Here is an 18,235-nt window from a genome sequence, read left to right as displayed (position 1 = left end):
GCCAGACAGCTTCCTCCAGCGCCGTTACTCTTCTGACGCACCTCCAAGGGCTCAGCAGCGCGGCCTTTTCCTTCCTCTGTCTTCTTTCTCCAAACGGGAGCAACGCAGACTCGGTTCCCTATTTTACCACGTCTATTTTCTCTTCTTTGATCATTCTTAGGAAAGGCTTCACAGCGAAAGAACGCTTTTCTAGGGTAGCTCTCGTAACTAAATGAAGGTGCGCGCTGCCTAGTTAGCGTAAATAGCACGTTAGAGCAGACTATATTTAATTGCTGTCGTTTATCGACTGGTAGTTCTGCTTTGATATCACAGCGACAAAGGCAATAACAGAAATAAAAAACTTCATAGCCTGCCTGCAGAGCAGGGTTAATTGGCACCTCTGGCACGAAGAGCACTGCTGTTTTAGTCTTGGCTGAGCTCTCCGCTCAATCCAGGCCAAATTTAGGCATCAGTGATGCTAATTTGTGCCGGTCACCTATTAAACAATTTTGAAGAAGAGAAAATAATCACAGGACAGAAAAAACAGGGCAGAGGGAAGTCAGTACAAAAGCCAACACACTTGTCTGACCTGTGGCAGCAGAGAGACATAAAAACAGGGCAGAAGGAAGGGGCACAGAGTGCCACAGGTGACACCACTTTGCATTACACAGGAAAACCAGCAAGATAAAACAGGCCATTACCAGAACAATATTGTCCACCTTCTTAAACGGTGCTCACTTCTGCTTTAGGAAAAACAGCGTTACCAAGAACAGCATCATAAATTAAAGAGGCATCCAAACCTTATAGACTTGTCCATACGTCCCATTTCCAACAACCTGCACCAGTTCAAATATTCCCGCAGGGTCCTGCAAAAAGCAGAAGAAATAACATTATTTGCAGCAAAGCAACTGCTTCATAATGGAGCGTAACTGTAACTGCACACAATCAACATTAAAACATCTGCGGCAGATCTCCTAATGATCTGTATTACACACCAAAGGGGAAATAGCCAAATAACAGTATAAGAAATACATTAATATTAAAGTTTTCAGTCAAGTTGCCCAAAGATCTATACACAAAACAACTCGGTGAAGATTCGTAGCATGGCAATACAGCAGATACAACAAACGGAGATGCATGAAGAATAAAAGAACTCGACGGATTCAGCTTAGCAGTAGAACAAGGAATAACCTCCAGGCTGCCTAAGCCTTAAAACACGTAGCTAGACTAGAGGCTGAGCTGCTGTCTTCTCGGATGCAACACTTAGCGCTGGCAATGTAATAAAGAACCTAAATTATAGAACTGAAAAAATGCTACAGAAAGCACCTGAGCCCAATTACCCCAGAGAAGGGAAACGTACCACCCCGGGCAATCTTAATACTTCGGGTAGGCTGAGAATGCTCAATTGTCCTGTTTTGCAAACACAACAAGGTGACTTTGACTGATGGATTGAAGCCTTGGTCTGGTACCCAAACCAGATTGCTGTTAATTTACACCAAAGATTCACGTGTCAGGCGATCAGCGTACCACACTGCATGAGCCAGCTTTCATCCTCCTGGTTTAGCACCAGTTGCTCTAAAACCAACCACGGCAGCATATCCTTCTCCAATAATGAGATGCTGCAGCCTTTCAGATGTAGGAAGACCATCTTGTTGCAAGGCTGGGCAAGTAAATGTTCGCTCCTGCATGACTGAGCACATTCAGGAATCTGTCGCTTCAGTTAAAACTCACTTGAGAGATTTATATAAAAACATTAAGAACTCAAGAGACCAGTTTCTTGGTTTCTGGCTGAGCCATTTATCAGTCAGCTCATTTCTTGGGTTGCTATCATTGAGAGCTTTATATAAAATATTATTAACTCCATGTGTCAGTTTTACCACATCTGTTTCAGCAATCTGTCATGTCAGTTGATGCCTATTGGTACTGCTGAGGGATGCGATACAGAAAAACATTATCTCAGAAGTACAATTTCTATGACCCTGGTTGCAAAACATCTTTTTTTTAAGGTATCAAGCTACTTCTCTGCTCCACTTATATGTTATTCTTTTAACATAAATAATGCTTTCTTTGTATCTGATATGGAAACGTTTACTGAGGCAAAATCCCAGTGGAAACATACAGGCTCTTTTTCTGAGCAAATTCTGCTTTCCTGGCACAACTGTCATGATAAATAGCAATAGCTTTCACTGTCGGAGCAACACAGCACAGACTTCCACAACTGGAAGTACTACTGAATTAATTTCTTTTGCCTTTAAGTTAAATGAGTTTTAATCTTATAGTTCCTGGATTGTCAACCTCATAAGACTTTAAAACAAACAACCAAACAAACAAAACGCTAATTACCAAGGCATAAACCAGATCAAATCACTTACTTTTGACCCATGCACAGGCCAGTCCGTCATTTCTCTTCTCTCTTATTTATAAGACAAGGTCGTAAGTCACGACCTTCCAGACTTAAAACCCCAATTCTAAAAGCCCTCACACAAAAGGAAATCAATGTGACCACTCGGGTACGGAGCCAAGCACAGGCATAAGAACGCTTGCAACGTTGGGATCTTTGTAAAGCGCTTTGCTTCCTTCTCATTGCTTGATTTTCCATCTCCGCTAGCCCTGGATATTAAGAGCCGTACGCTTTGCTTCAGCAGAGCTGCAGTCAGCAATACTCCATTGCCGTTGACGCTGCTAAAGCGACAGGCAGGTGCTGCAAACCTCTGCCTCATGGGCGACCTTCCCACAGGGCCGTGCCTTGGCTGGCGCACAGTCCGCGCAGTAAAACGCACGGCAGGTCTCCGAGGAACTCTTCCAGACAAGGGCCTCCACGCACAGTGTCTACTGTACTGCTCCGCGGGAAGCGCGAGCAGCACTCCATTTCCACACCTCCGCCGCAGAAAGTAGCGCTGCTGAATTAAGAGGTGTTCATAGTGCGCAGAGACCTGAAGAATGTAAACTGCGTTTTCAACTTGGAGTTTGCAACTGTCCCTCCCATTTAAATGTGTGCTCTGTCCTCACTCTTCTTCTCCAAGCTTATTTATTATGCAAGTATAATAATTTAATGTACCTCAAAATCAGTTTCTCTGTCTCCCTCCAATCAATTTCACTCTGATTTAGCATCCTAATGGCTTGCTTCTACAGGTTTCAGACACTCTAGGAAAAACCCAATTATCTAAATAAATGTTAGCACTAACTTTAATACAGCGAAACTCCTACCCTGTCCTTGCTAGCCAACTGAGAATTAGCATCTCAAGCCTCCACAGCCCTGAGTGCAGCCAAAATACATGGCCATCTCTCTTCTTTTAATCAGGACACCGTACTGAACTGAGCCTTGTTAAGAGTCATAAAGGATATTAATCTGGGCTCTGACTGCGGTCCTTGGATTGCCCTTGTTTCCTTGGATATCAGCACTGCATCGTTTGCTGGCATTCTTCACAACGGGCCAACTTCTTAATTATCTTGGAGTTGGGTATCATCTTTGATGTAGTGCTTCCTCTCAGCTACCACTTAAGCCCCGTGGTCCATCTAACCCTTCACCAGCCAGCCCCAGCCAAATCGCCAGGTTCACTTTGACAGGCACCAAAATCCTGGCCTGAACATTCATCGCTTTAAGGTTAATTACTGTAATGCACTGTACCATACAGTGGCCTTCTTGCTTTCCTGCAAGTCATCTGCAGAGTGCTCAAAGGCAAGAGCAAGGCTGCCGACCCAGAGGCACCCAGGCCACATCCATCTCCTCTGCGAGGCGGAATGACAAACAACGCACCCGCAAGAGCCCGGCCGAAACGCCCTTTTCACAGTCTCTGCAGCTGAATGAAATACTGGTGTCTGAAGCTCAAGTTCTTCTATGGGGCCTCCGCACCCCAGGACTTAACGCAAAGATCAGAGGCTTTTTAACCATCCGGCAGCCCTGGCGAACCCAGGGCACGGAGCACCCCAACAAGATGCTCCCACAACATTTGGAAACCACAGCCCGAAGCAGCTCTTTCCAGGAAAAGGGGAAAGCCCCGGCTAAGCACAGACCCCAAACTATGGCTGCTGACGTGCTGAAAAGGTTTCCCCTGAAAGGACACGTCTGCCCCTTCCCCTGTCAAGGCTGCACCTTGCCGTGCTTACAGCCTCTGGGAGGTTTCTGCATCGGACAGTTTCTACGCAAAGCCTGCAGTCTGGTTTGCAGCACTACTCTTTTTCAAACTTACACTGGTTTCTTATCATTTATTTAAGGAGATAAGATTCATCTGCCAAAGCTCTACAGAAGAACTTCCATTATTTTGTGTTACTCCCCTGCGCAGAGCCAGGCTGAGCTTCTGCCTTGCCAGGCCAGGAGCCTCGTGCCATCCTCACAAACTTTACTGACTCTTCTGCCTTTCTTCTTTCCGTCTCTGGTCTGGAACATCCTCCTCGCCATGTGATTATTGCAAAGGCTTCTCCCAGCCCTCTTTTTTTTTTTTTTTTTCTTTTTCTTTTTCTGATATTTTTAGAAAGTAGTTTGCTTTGGTTTCACTGTCTGGGCTGACTGCTTTTTTGCCACAATTGAACTCTTCCCTCTTCTTCTGTGGAGAGCGCCCCAGAAAAAAGCCTGCCTTGGTTGGCCCGGGTTGATAGGTGGGCAGCTTGCGCCTAAAAACGTGAAGTGGAACTAACGGGCATCATACACAACCCTGTTAGCTGTCTGTGGATGTTAAACACTAACAGTGTGGCTTTTAATACAGCCAAAGTTTGGATTATGTTAAAAAAAACTTAAAAACACAAGAGCATAATGATAAAAGCTCATAGCAAACTAGGTGAATGCTGACTTTTTTAGCTCTGGGGGGAAAAAAAAAAAAAAAAAAAGAGCCGAAACCTCACCAAAACCCCCCAAAAGCCAAACCCCCACACACATAATGTTTTCTTCCAGAAAATCCTCGTTTCTCATTTGTTTTCTCCCCACAGCTTCGCGGAGCGCACATCACCCTTCGGAGCGTCAGGAGGAATTATTTATTATCTCGGGAGGGGAACGGCCCCGTGGGGTGGCACACTCCCAGCGGGGCAGAGCCGCGCTCCGGCGGGACCAGCTCCCAGCGAGCGGGACGCGCCCGCTCCAGCAGCGGGGCCGGGCGAGCCGCGGGCGGGCGGGCGGGCAGTAGCCCAGCGCTGCTGGCCCCGAGGGCTTCGCATCCCGCTGCCCCAGCGCGGCCCTCGCCCCACGACCGCCTCCTTAAAACACCGGCATCGCCCCGCTGCCCCCGGCCCGGCCGGCGGGGACACGGCCGCGTCCCACCGCCGCCCCACGCCGCGCAGCCACCCTGCGGCGCCGGCGCCTCTCCCCAGGCGCGGCAGAGCGAAACCCCCTCGGATAAGGGAGGGCAAAAACCACCCCAAACCCCAACGACCGGGTGAAGCCTTTGCACACCCCCGCGGCGGCGGGGAGCAGCCCCCAGCCCCGGCACAGCCCGGCGGGGACGAAGGGGGCCCCCTCCCGACCCCCCGCCCGCCCCTCCTTACCCGCAGCGCCGCCAGGTCGATGCCGTCCAGGCTGCGGGCGGCGCAGTCCCGGGCCATGGCGCTCCGCCGCGGCGGGGCAGGAGCGGGCGAGCCCTCCGCCGCCCCCGGCTAACGGTGCCGCCGGCGGCCCGGCCGTGCCCCGGCCAGCGCAGGGAGGCGGGCGGGCATGCCCGGCCGGCCGGAAAGCCCTCCCCGCTCGGCGGGCGCGGAGAGGCAGCTCCCGGGCCGGGCGGCCGCCGCCGGCAACTTTCACGGAGACGGTTCCTCGGGAGAAAAGTTTGCGAGGAAGTGACGTGCCGAACCGGCGGGGGTCGGGGCCACCTGCCGCCGGCGGGGGCGGCCGCCGGGCGCCGCCGTTCCCCCCCCACTCCACGCGTGGGGAGGGGGGATTTGCAAGCGGGGTCGGGGCCGGTGCCCGAAGCCCGGGCCGGGACCTGCAGCGGGGACAGCCGGGGCCGGAGCCGGCAGCGGGGTTGGCGGGGGGAGGGGGGGGGAGGATGACACCTCCGAGCCCCCCGCACTGCCAGCCGGCACCCGGGGCACGCCGAGCCACGGGGATGGAGGAAATGACACCAGCCGTTAAATAATAAATAAATAAATAAATAATCACCCCCAAAACAACCACACACCCCCAACTTAAAAAAAAAAACCAACAATCTACGTTAAAAATAATAAAAAAAAAGTCCAGAGGAGGGCCATGAAGATTATCAGAGGGCTGGAGCACTTCTCCCACGAAGACTGTCTGAGAGAGTTGGGGTTGTTCAGCCTGGAGAAGAGAAGGCTCCGGGGAGACCTTATAACCCCTTCCAGTACCTAAAGGGGGCCTACAAGAACGATGGAGAGGGAGTTTTGACTATGGCATATAGGGATAGAACAAGGGGTAATGGCTTCAAACTGGAAGAGGGGCGATTTGGAGTAGATACCAGGAAGAAACTTTTCACTGTGAGTGTGGTGAGCCCCTGGCCCAGGTTGCCCAGAGAAGCTGTGGCTGCCCCATCCCTGGAGGTGTTCAAGGCCAGGCTGGATGGGGCTTGGAGCAACCTGGGCTGGTGGGAGGTGTCCCTGCCCAGGGCAAGGGGGTTTGGAACAAGATGATCTTTAAAAGTCCCTTCTGATCCAAACCATTCTATGGTACCCACAGACACTTCTAGACCCTTTCCCTAAGGTGACGAGCACTGCAAATACGAGCCCACAGAGGTGATGGCAATGCAGCTCAGCACCAAGCTCAGAGCCATTGTGGTGGGCAGAGCAGCCCCAGCCACAGAGGCAACTCGGGCCCACACGCTGCAGGCGGCAACCGGCAGGGGCAAGTCCCTCCCGGTGCAAAGCAGGGTCACAACCCCCTTTACAAGCCTGTCCCAAAGCGCTGCAGCGACATTCAAGAAGGCAGCACGTTACTATAAACTGCTGCTCATTGCAGTCTTTTTCGCCCTGTAATTATGACCGCAGGAAGAACATAGCGTACAACAGTATTGTAGTGGGATGGAAGGACTTGTGGATACTCTTGGGCCTCATATTCGGAGACAAAAATCAGTGGAAATGCACATGACTGAGATCCTTAAACATTCCTGAACGATGCTCAGGGCTGGGACATTGTCCCCTCTCAGAGAGTGAGCAAGGGGGGCGAAATTCTGAATCAGTATTTTCACAACTGCAGGCGTGAAATCAAGACAAAGCGGTCAAAGCATCTTTGGTGCCTATTACCACACCACGGCGGACGCAATGCCAGCAGTGGAGTGGCAGTGTTGTAATAAAAGCATTTGGCAATTTCCTTGAAAGAAATGCTGATGCATCATTCAACTTCAAAGTATCCTTTTAGAACAGCCCACGCTGGGTACGCTATCTGCGGGAGCGACCCTGGCTTTTTGCTCTCCGTCTGTCTGTAGGCCAGCGCAAGGATGCACCGCTAACAGATTTGAGGCTGATGGCTGCATGAAAGCTTAAGTTTGTTGAAGAACTGCACGTGCACAATGCAGCTATGCATGACAGGGGCAGAAACGCGCAGGCAGCGACAGCTCAAGCCCCTCTCCATGCCCAGCCCAGCCCCCGCTCTACCCTGGGCAGCATCTGGAAAATTCTGGCCCTCACGTCACCTTTGACAAAGTTAAGCCACAGTTTTGCTCCCCATTATAGCCTTCCTGCCTTACATAAATCCATCATTAGCCTTTCTGCTTGTGTTCTTTCTCACAATCCCCCTTTATCTCTTCTCTAACCTTCGGGCTGTCCTTTGTCTCCTGCCACTTTCCACTTCCTTCCTGCTTCCCTGGTGAGAACGGGCGTGAAACTCCGGGCTGCTGCCTACCAGACGCCCTTCCTCTTGCTCCATCTCTTGTATTCTTTGCCAAAATTAATCGTACCTGCCTTCCTCGCCTCTGGACAGTGCACTAACCTGAGGATTAATTTCCACTTGACAGAAAGCTCTACTAAAAAATTATTTGAAAATCTGGTTTTAGAAGTCTAATATGGCTTGTAGTATTTCTGCAGGCACGTCTCAGTATCGCTTTGCCACCTGCACGTATCACCACCCTTCATTGTCTTCCCTCCCCTGAACCCTGCTGCTGGTAGGGTTTCTGTGGACGCTCCGGTCACACTCGCACCACTGCGGGCAGAGCTTCGTAAGCCATTCTGCCCTTGCTGCCGAAGAAGGCAGCGCATCTTTTCCCCGTAAAGGCCATGCAGCAACAGCTGCTTTTGTCACCGATATTCGCAGCAGATCCGTTGAGGATTAAAACACCACCAGGACAAGGCTACTTTTCAGAGTAGAACCAGATTTACAAGCCCCGAGCTCTTCATCACCAGCCTGATAACTGGTTCCGCAGAAACAGAAACTGGGCTCCAGGTGTCCCCCACAGCCCTGCTTCTGCTCCAGCCCTGCCCTAAGCACGCGCAGACCGGGGGGTGCTCGTGCTACTGCTGACTTGCAAGCGGGCTGTCACACCTTGCTCTTCCGCATGAAGCCATGTGGCAGAATAACTCCCAGGAATCAGGAAATTCACTGCCTTAGCGCAACCTGACTGGTAACGATCTAGAAAGCCACATTCATTGCATCAGTAATAAAAAGTAAACAACATCCCTTAAGAGTAAATTCAATTAAAAAAAAAAAAAACTCAAACAAAACAAAACAAAACAAAATAAACCAAAACCTAAAACACAACAAGCCCACGAGACAATTAAGTGCTATTCATACAGCTTTGCTCTCCATCAGCCATAGTCAAAGCCCCACAGCCAAATTCGGCAACCACACACAGACCTGAACATAAAAACCTTTCGAATGTCTATGTGCACGCAAAGGATGTTTTGTGTTAAAAGGGAAGTGCAAGCATGAAGGGGGAAGAACTTCCTTTGTTTCAGCAAAGGAAATGCCATTGTACCCCAGAAGTACGGGGCTGATCCTGAGCTCCTCTCTCTGCATCCCACCCCCCCACCTCAAATTTGGGTCCCTAATAGCACTACTGATAGTAATTGCCCCTGCCAGGTGTGACATTTGGCAAAGGAAGAGGGTGTTGAAAGTTGAGGCTCGAATTGACACGCTTGCTGGTTTCCTTTAGCGTTGTTTACGCTGAGGTCTCAGCTACAGGTGTGAAGCTGGCAGAGAAAAACAACAAAAAGATAACTCATAAGAGAACAGGATTTCCGGTCGGCAGGAAACAAACAGCTTCTTAAAACGTGGTTTCAGTCTGAATTGAACAAACTGACTCTTTGCAGAATTGTAAATTCAGAGAAATTATCATTCAGAAAAACTCAGACCCACAGGGTCTTCTCCTTGAAACGATCCCCCCGACGCTGATCGGGGGACGGACATCCCTCCCGCTCCCGCGGGAACCGCCAGGCTCAGGGGCTCATGCCACGGCCGTGACTCCAGAGCCAACCTTCTGCATACACTTCCCGGCATTTTCAGGATCCAAATCCCAACCCTAGGACAGGGAGCTCAGAAACCCCGAAGCTCCGGTTCGGCTCTCTGCCACAGAGGTAGGAGGCCAAACCCCCGCCTCGAGCTCCCCGGTTCCCCGCTCCCAGCTCCATGGCAGAGCCCGACCCCGCTGTGCTGGCCTTCCCCAGGGCTCCTCTCTGCAACCGATCCCCAGCACTTGGGGATCCCTGTGAACACCAGCTTTCCTTGGCACCAAAACATTCCCCGAAGAGATTTATTTGGCTGGAAGTTTTCTTCCCTTCTGTCAGGAAGCTGCATTCTGCCAGTGCCAGGGGTGCCTGACCGCATTGATGTGGACTCTGACGCTCAGACATCGGCACCTTTCCCCCAGAATAAGAATCCTTTGCAAAATTCCCCACGGCTTTTCATCTTGATATGAACAACTCTTTAGAGGAACATATATTTAGACATCTCTTTAGTGTTCCTTTAGTGCACAACCCTTAGCTGAGGGGCAGCTAAGTGACACAAAAGCCCATGAAATCTCCATGGAACTACAGACCTCCCCCTCCACTTCCAGGAGCTCTTTCTGGATTGCTCGAAAGGGAAGGCCAATTTTTTTGCCTAATGCTGTCAGAAACCATTTTGTCCTCGTTTGGTAGCACCAGAACCAGACGATTACCAGCTGTTAAACGCTGATTACAGCTGCACATACAGCAGTTACAGGAGAGTCAATGGGTGGCAATGGCGAGCACAGCATTAAGGCCAACATTGACCCATGAGCAGGGTCTCTTGGCTGCCGCTTGAATTCATTACCATTTACAGCATCATTCTGGAAGCAATTTATCACTACTAACAGTTTTTATGAAGTCCTCGAATACAAAAAAAATCTTGATTTATTAGGCCAGCCACTAACTTTAAAGTTGTCCCCTTCCGTTTCTAATTATATCATGGGTTAGTACCGTGGGTGGCTTTGCTAGATTGTCAGGAACAAGATCACACATTAAAAAGCCATCTAGGATGGTATACAGCCTGGGTATGTCTTCGTGCTAGCTTGGTGGCAGTCACACAATGCCACGAGTACTGTTTGGTGAACACAGAAAAGCAGAGAATACTTTCATCAGGTCACACCTTGGAAAATACCAGTACAACTTAGCACAGCTGCTGCAAAAATTCTTTGGATTGCAGGGGAAAGAGACAAGTTTCAGGCTGTGGACACCCAGTTACTTGCATTCCAATTTAGTTAAAAGATGCTAAAAGAGACGAACCACCAACCCTTCCCCCAACCCAGTCCGCTTCATAACTTCAGTATTTCTGTGACCCATCCCTGCTTGGAAATCACAGTGAGATGTCTTTGTTTTCAATGGATTGTTGGATCAGGCTCTGAATATTTCTCATGCTTTCTCCTATTTGAACTAAAGAAAATTCCACCTCATTCCAAACACATTAAGGCTGGGCCAGAAAGTCATATTTAAACCCGAATCTGTCTTCAGATTTGCACTTTGCAGAGGCTGTTGCATTAGGATTGAGAGACAGGGTTACTACCTTGAGGAAACTGGGAATACCAGAAATCCAGACAAACTAACCAAAACAGTCATTTCCCGTACAATACTCAGTAGCACATACAGTAGTTTTCAGCTCTTTAAAAATTAAATCACTTTTTTCACTTCCTGGCAGCCGTGCTCGTTCAGTTTCACAGGATATCCAAAATGAGACCAAACTGCTTCCTTCCCAAAGGATTCCTGAGTGGACAGGCAAGCTGGAAAAAGTGCCTCTCGCTACTGTAATCACAGCCAGGATGTCCACCTCATTTCCCCGAGTAAAGCTTAAAATAAAGGTCTCCCACAAAACTCGCGTTAGTTCAAACACTGCTCACTGGGACTCTCGCAGACATTTATTTTCTTTGCAGCTGCACCCAAACGAGCCTGCCCGAGGACGGCGCGTCCCAGGACACTGCACGCAGGGAGCGCGAGGGACCCTCTCCTTGCCGGACCGATAACCCTCTTTCACTGCGTGACCCGTGACTTCACAGCATTGTTTCAGCACAGCACTTTGGGGTTTCTCAAGAAAGACCGCTGCTGCTGGAAGTTTCCCGTTTCCGTCAGCCCAGCACACGTCCCTGCTATCCCTGACAACAGCCACACAAACACTTCCAGGGAGAAAGAGAGTCGTGTTTTCTGGACTGATGATATTTTGCGCTTCTGGCTTTTGGACTCTCGGCTCCCGCGCCAATTAAATCCTCAATTGTGATTTTGTGCAGTAATACACAAATCACACGGATAACGGTTTCCCCGTGTGAAAGCTATTTCTGTTACATTGTCTCCCCCGGAGAGTTTTTCCTACTCTGATTTTCTTTTCTTTCCTACATCACGGGGTATTTCACTGTGACTGTATGCCGGGGGTGGGAACACCACCACAGTACCTGCACACCGCGGCAGTCGCAGTGCGCGGAGGCTGGCTGGCAATTTTGCAAAATTAAGAGCAAGACGATTTATTGAAATAAATGGAACTCGTACATTTTATACTACTGTTGTAGATTAGCGTTGCGCAGCCATCTGCCTAGCTGTAAGTTCTTCCCTTCCCTCCCATCTTCTGCAAAGTTATTTCTTCATTCAGAGTGGCAACCATTTTAACCGCTTTGCAAGGAACAGTAGCTATATGTTACTAGGTCATCAGATCCCAATGGGGTTTATGAATACCATAATGAATTTCAGCCCAACATCTGTCTGCTCTCTGAAACAGATGCAATTATGGGAAAAAATAGCTGCTGCCTCTTCACAGGCAGATTTCTCAGTAAAAGACTCAAAATACAAAGAAAACTGACATAGCGTAGTTTAATCGCTACCACATTAATTTTATCAGTCAAAATATCATGTGGCACACACTTTTTTTGTGAAAGCAAGACAAGTTGCGGTAACTTTTCTGGCAGACAAGCAGAGGGGTTTTTTTTTGACTTTTATAAAATCTTGCAGGCATGGTTTTGGTTTTGCCAACCAAATGCTAACCTTGGATGACTCAGACCACGGTTCCCTTTTATCCAAACCACTGAAGTTTGGTGGTTAGCTAAGAAGGAACCAGTATCTGAATCACCCTTGGTTTAGAGGAATTGTCAGATAAAAGTCTTGGCCGCGGGGTTTTGGAGGCAGGGTGTTGGTTGGGGGTTTCGTCCCCCTCTTCTCCAAAGGAAAGAAACCCCTCCAAAACTTTAAAAGCGGGGACACCTTTCAATGTGCTTAAAAAAAAAAATTAAAAATCAACTTTATCCTATCTTTTTAGCCTTTTCAATGTCATCTGCCAGTCTGGGTACATTCTCAGTAAATTAAACAGATTTTTCCAGTCATGTTGCAAGCCTAACCTGCGCCTCACAAAATTACACAATTTTAAACTTGTCTTCAGCTACAAAAAAAGCCTACCTCATTGCTCAAGTCCCAGTTACATATCTGCAGTTCCCAGGCCCCCTGCTTCTCCTTTTCTTAGAGGAGGTAAAAAAAAAGCAAAAGAGGAACTGTAATTTATGAGCCCCCAGCGCAGCCCTCTGGAACAAAACCTGCCCTTGGTGACCTATTAAACATCTTCAGGGAGTCTCCTCTATTCTCACTCCAATTTTCATTTAGTTCCAAGCTGCTTTTCATCTCGGTAGTTTGTCAACTCTGAACATTTCAAACACACTTGGATGCCCCAGCACAGCGCCTGAGCCTTTTAAATCCTCCTCTTTTCCTCAAGGGAAATGTATCCCGTCTTTGGGATGTTGCCTAATTTCCATGTGTGTGTGTGTGTGCAACTGCTGGAAGGGGAAGGCAAGGGGAAGCTCATTTGAGCCTTGAGCAACAGAGTCCTCTTCCAACACTAACTCATGAATAAGTCTATGCCTTTTCCTGCGTATCCTTGCCAGTCCTATCTAAACATTCTCTATCTTTGTATATTAATAACCAGCGTATAACTTCCAGCCAAGTTTCAATTATGTCTGTACCGCCACGCTCAGGCTGGTAACAGCCAACCCGGCTCTCGGGAGGCTCTGTCAGCGTTCGCGCCGCACTGTACGGCGGAGCTGGGAAAGCGGCGGGGAGGCGCGCTCGCCTTCGTGTTGCTGCTGCACAGAGCAGCTGTCAGCTGAGACTGTAAACATTTTAAAAATTAAATTTGACAAGTTGTTTAGTGGCTTGGGAAGAACGGGAAGCCTCTGCAGGTCCGGCAGTCATTCACCGATATTTAGTCAGGGAAGTTTTGTGGGCAAGGAATGTGTTTGCGCAGGTCCGAGACTGTATGTGTATTCACTGTTTATGTTGATAACCTGGAAACAAACACCAAGTAATGGCTGCTTAGTTCACAGAGGGCACGAAGGGGCGGCGTGGAAGTGGCACAGGGCTGCACTATATAGCACGCACGGTTCAGTAACCCAAACCCATTTAAACAACGTTCATCTTAATAGCAGCTCGTAGCAGGTTAAGCGCAAGCCCGGCTTGCACGCGGTGGGGCGGCAGGGCTGTGGCACAGACCCCCTTCCCACGCCGGCCCCGCTGCACCCAGCCCCGCCGGGACACTGCCCAGGGCACTGAATCCTGGAGGCACTCCCAAACTGTATCAAACAGAGCGAATCTGTGGGAGCATCTTGGTGCAATACTGTGGCAAAAGGGCTGCTGGGATCATGGCTGCATAAGCAGAGAAGAAAGACTTGGGAAGGGATTTTACCTCCCATACGGCTTTGCCGAGATGGATACTGGAACAGCAGCTCCAGCATCTTTCTAATGATGTGCAGAGCAGAAGTGGAGACTTGAATTCAGTGCAAGGAAGTGGCACAAAAATTAACAACCAAGGACAAAATGGCTTACTGCGCCCGCCTGAAATAGCTAAAGCTCTTACCTTATTAAAAAGAGAAGTGACTTTATATTTTCTCCTTAGGAGAAAATAGTGGGTGTTTTAATCACAAAAGACATAATGAGAGCCAGTAGCTGAAGCAGAAACCAGACAATAATAAAAAAGGAAAACAAAGCCCAACAAAGTAGAAACAAAGGCACCACATGTTAACAGACCTGTTGGTTTCCATTTCTCATGGGCCTCTCATTTTCTGGTTCCTAGGGTAAGGGAAAGAGTGCTTAGACCTCCCCAAATCACAGCTGCTTTCAGCAGCCTCTCAGACTGCTTCACCAGTCCAAAGTAGCTGGTGAACAAGATGTCCTGACCATAGCAGCTTCTGTGCCACCCAGGAAATCCGCCCCCTCCAGAGGGCTGCCTGGCTGCTTTACAGCAGCCGAGTCCCAGCCAAGCCCAGAACTGGCACCCTACAGCGCACTTGGGCTTAGCCTTCCAGCAGGGAGAATTGGGGATTTAAACCAGCTTCCCTTTTCACAGCAGCTTAAGTCCCTTAAGGAGTTTAGCTCCATAAACCAATTAAGCATCTTTAAGTCCTTGAGCTCTCCTACCTTCTCCGAGCAGTTTGCATGCTTACATTGGTTTAAAGGGCGAAAGCTGATTTCATCTAGCTGAGACCTGAGCATCTTATGGGGTCACGGGGCGAGCAATCCCAAGCAGAGTCAGCGAGTCTGGAATCCTCTGCAGACCAAAGCTGGGGTGCTGCACTCCCGTGGCCTCATTTCTGCAAGCAAATTCTTACAGGTTTGGAAAAGGCCAACTTAATCTTTAATTCCTCGCTTTCCAGAAGCCCCAGTTCTAGGTTATAAAGTAATAGATGGCCCACGAGCTCATAAACTTTACAGAGTAAGAGTGGGAGTAAAACAGCTATTACCCGCATTAACACATCCACTGTGGTAGTGCAGGCAGACACAACTGGTGTGTCACCCCCTCGAGTCCCATCTCAACACCTTATCTGTCCTTCCTGTCTTTTTCCTTTGGATTAGTTAACATTAAAAGGAGGAGAACACTAATACAGTCATTTGATATTTGAATACAGAAGCTTACAACTCAGTCTCTGAAGTACCATTTTGGGCCTTTTTGGGTTTTTTTTTTGGTTTTTTTTTTTTTTTTTTTTTAACTACATAGATCAGCAATATCCCAAAAGCCAGAAAACCACATCATAAAGTTTTATATAGATCTATCACCAGCCCCCTTTGTTTCCTTAGGACATATCCCACATAGCTAGATGTGTTTACATATAAGGTACACAGATTTGCATTATATATACATAAATAAAATTACTGCGTATCTCCTAAATGCTGTAATTTTCATTGACATTCTTTTAAAGTCAGTTAATAACCATCCATCATTATGTTGTGTTAAAACACAGTTTTTAACTCCTACACAGGAAAAGCAACGTGCTGCGGTAACAATGTGATTCTGTAAACAGTTGTGGATTAACATTCAGTGGCCACTGAATCTTCTCTGTGATTAAAAATCCCCACCAGCTGCCCAATCTGCTTTTGTAAGTAAACTCTGCATCATTTTATAGAAGTAAAAATACAGTTTGCCGACTCACTTGAGGTCAGTCATGTGCTTGTGCCGGAAAAGGAGCATTTACACGAGCCTCACACGAAGGGCAGACCTGCTCCATTGCTCTGGAGCTGCTGCTGCTGTTGCTCGCTTACAAGGTCACCATCTCTGTTTCTTCTAAAACAGTGACAAATCACGCCAGAGAACACCCCATCCATCAGCTCTGCCTGCTCAGCACCCGGGTACTGCCCTCTGTGTTAGATTACACCCGAGGAGGACGTAGCACTGAGGCACAACCCCTGGACCCTAAAGCAGATCTGGGGGTGCTGGGTCTTGGCATGGGCTTTCCAAGATGAGCCCTGTCCCAGTAAGGCACTTTGTGCAATTCATCGCCCCAACCCAACTCATTAACATGTCCAACTGTAGCTCCAACCATGAAACTTCCCCCACACAAACAGGAGCCATCTCAGCAGCTCCTCCCTCCCTGCAAAGACCAGTGATTCCTACAAACACAGATGGCATTTCAAAATCTTACCTCACCTTTGATTCAAAATTCCCCGAAGCCACACAGTTCCTGCTAAAGCACTTCCAGCACAACCGTACCGACCAGCTCAGGCCGCGCACCCCTCACCGCGGAGCCGGCAGCGCTCGCCCAGTGCCTTGAGCCCCAGGAGTGGGAACAGACGGCCACCTGCCCAAAGCCGAGCTCCCTCCTCAGGCAGGGACGCAGCTGCCAGCAATCATGGCTGGTGGAGAAGGTGAACACAAGTGTGGCTGGTTTGCACTGATTTGATATTCTGCCTCTTTGATAAAACCTTTACACAGGCCCCTTCCTTGCAGAGACACAGTGGGGGGGTCTTTGTACAATCTGGGGACCCAGAGCCATTGCCGCTATCGCCCGGTACCTGCTCTGCTGCAGCACACGGGAGTGACGGCCTCGCACAGCAGCGCACTCCACCCTGGTCCATCACGCTTTCCCCAAAGCCTTCCACTCCGTTGGTTTTTGGGCACCCCAGCTGTAACTCGGAGGACAGCCCTTACCAGATGGTTTCTCTTCCTCCGCGCGAGCGCGCAGCTCCCGCACCCTGCCTGCCCAGCGCAGGAGGCTCGCACTCGCCCTCAGGCCACCACCACAGCTCCCACAGCCGTGCCTGTGGCAAGCTGTCCCCTGCACAGCCCTGGCCAGAGCCGTCCCCTTCACCCGCTCCTGTTTTGGAGCAGGGCGCTGGCGAGCAGCCCGCATCAACGCCCCGTGTGCTCCGGCCTCCCCCGGGGATAAGTCCCTGCCGAGACAGGTAGTCACGCAGCAGACTGCGGTGCAGCAGGGGACGGAGTGACAAATTATTTTGTGGTTTTAGCCAGCCCAGCACCGTTCCCTTTCGGCCCCGACCCTCGCTGTGCTGAGCCATTCGGGATGCAGCGGCGGCTGCTCGCCAGCCTGGCGGTGCTGCAGACTTCCCCCGGCGCGGATTAACGCCCATGCTCTGTGCACTTTCTCTTCTTTAATCTGCCCTCTAAAACCAGAGATGTTCCTTGTGGTGGCTGTGAATACACACGTACGCGCTGTGGGTACTCACACACCTCTTCCGAGCTGTGTGCTTCATACTATCTCCCGCTTTGAAGCAGAAATAGCACTTCCATTTTTTTCTTAGGTGTGTTTTTCTTTAATTAAAAAAAAAACCAAAAAAACCAACCAACAAACAAAACAGCAAACAAAACCCAGAAAAACTTTCAGTTTAACTCTGCAATACTTGAACCCTTTTGTTCTTTTTGCTGGACTTGGGTTACCCCACAGAGATCAATTGTTTTCTTTCTTGTCCAGACATGTCTTCCTGCTCAGCCAGATAACAATTTGCTTCACTGTTGTGTGGCCGCATGGGTTTGTGTTTTCCCTTGACATTTCTGTGAACAATGTAGCAAAGGTCGGCGTTGTGTATCCTCATTCCCTTTCTCTTTTTGGCTTATTTTGATGATTCTCCCATACTGATGCTAGCTGCTTCTCCAGTCATATTTAATCCCCTTTGTGGCCACCTCCACTTTTCCAATGCAGATGCTGGCATTAAATTGCCTGTTACCCTGGCCTGAATTCCGTGCTACAACTGCTGGGAGGATAATCAGAATTTATCTATCTTTTTTTCTCTTTGCTGTGTCCCTTTCTATTGTTTATTCTTCATCTAGATTGGGAGGGCCTGCAAGTCCTTTCATGACTATTATTTTTTCCACATGTCCAAGCTCAAACTGAGAATTAGAAAGCTTCCAGGGCCAATCCTTACTTGGCCAGCATTTCTACCGCATTTTTCTTTTTAACCTTGTGAGAGCATTTTCTGCAGTTTTGCCTTCCCAGCCGGTCGGATGGGAAACCAGCAGGGGCAGGGAGGGCTCACTGGGGGCAGCCCCAGGGTGACCCTGCCCTGCAGACGTGCCGAGGCCCTTTGCAGAGGCGCAGGCTAGGAGAAAGGTAACTGAATTTTAGTCGAGCTGAAACCCGATTGCTCTTGGGGTCAGAAGGGACAATTCTGGCCTCTGGGC

At 49.3% G+C, this 18,235-nt stretch overlaps 1 protein-coding gene across 1 annotated transcript in view; it reads right to left on the bottom strand.

Annotated features, from left to right (window-relative positions):
* The window catches only part of NRK (Nik related kinase), a gene marked incomplete at its 5' end in the record, with an annotated part of 102,929 nt that extends 97,418 nt beyond the window's left edge, over window positions 1–5,511 (bottom strand). The window contains 2 exons of the mRNA XM_082488222.1: window positions 780–845; window positions 5,455–5,511. Of these exons, the coding sequence (XP_082344348.1) occupies window positions 780–845; window positions 5,455–5,511 (123 nt within the window). The remainder of the gene's footprint in view (window positions 1–779; window positions 846–5,454) is intronic.
* Window positions 5,512–18,235: the final 12,724 nt, after the last annotated feature.

This window comes from Vanellus vanellus, assembly GCF_965231255.1.
Source record: "Vanellus vanellus genome assembly, chromosome: 10".
NCBI classification, from domain to species: domain Eukaryota; kingdom Metazoa; phylum Chordata; class Aves; order Charadriiformes; family Charadriidae; genus Vanellus; species Vanellus vanellus.
This window is presented reverse-complemented; position numbering and strand designations above follow the sequence as displayed.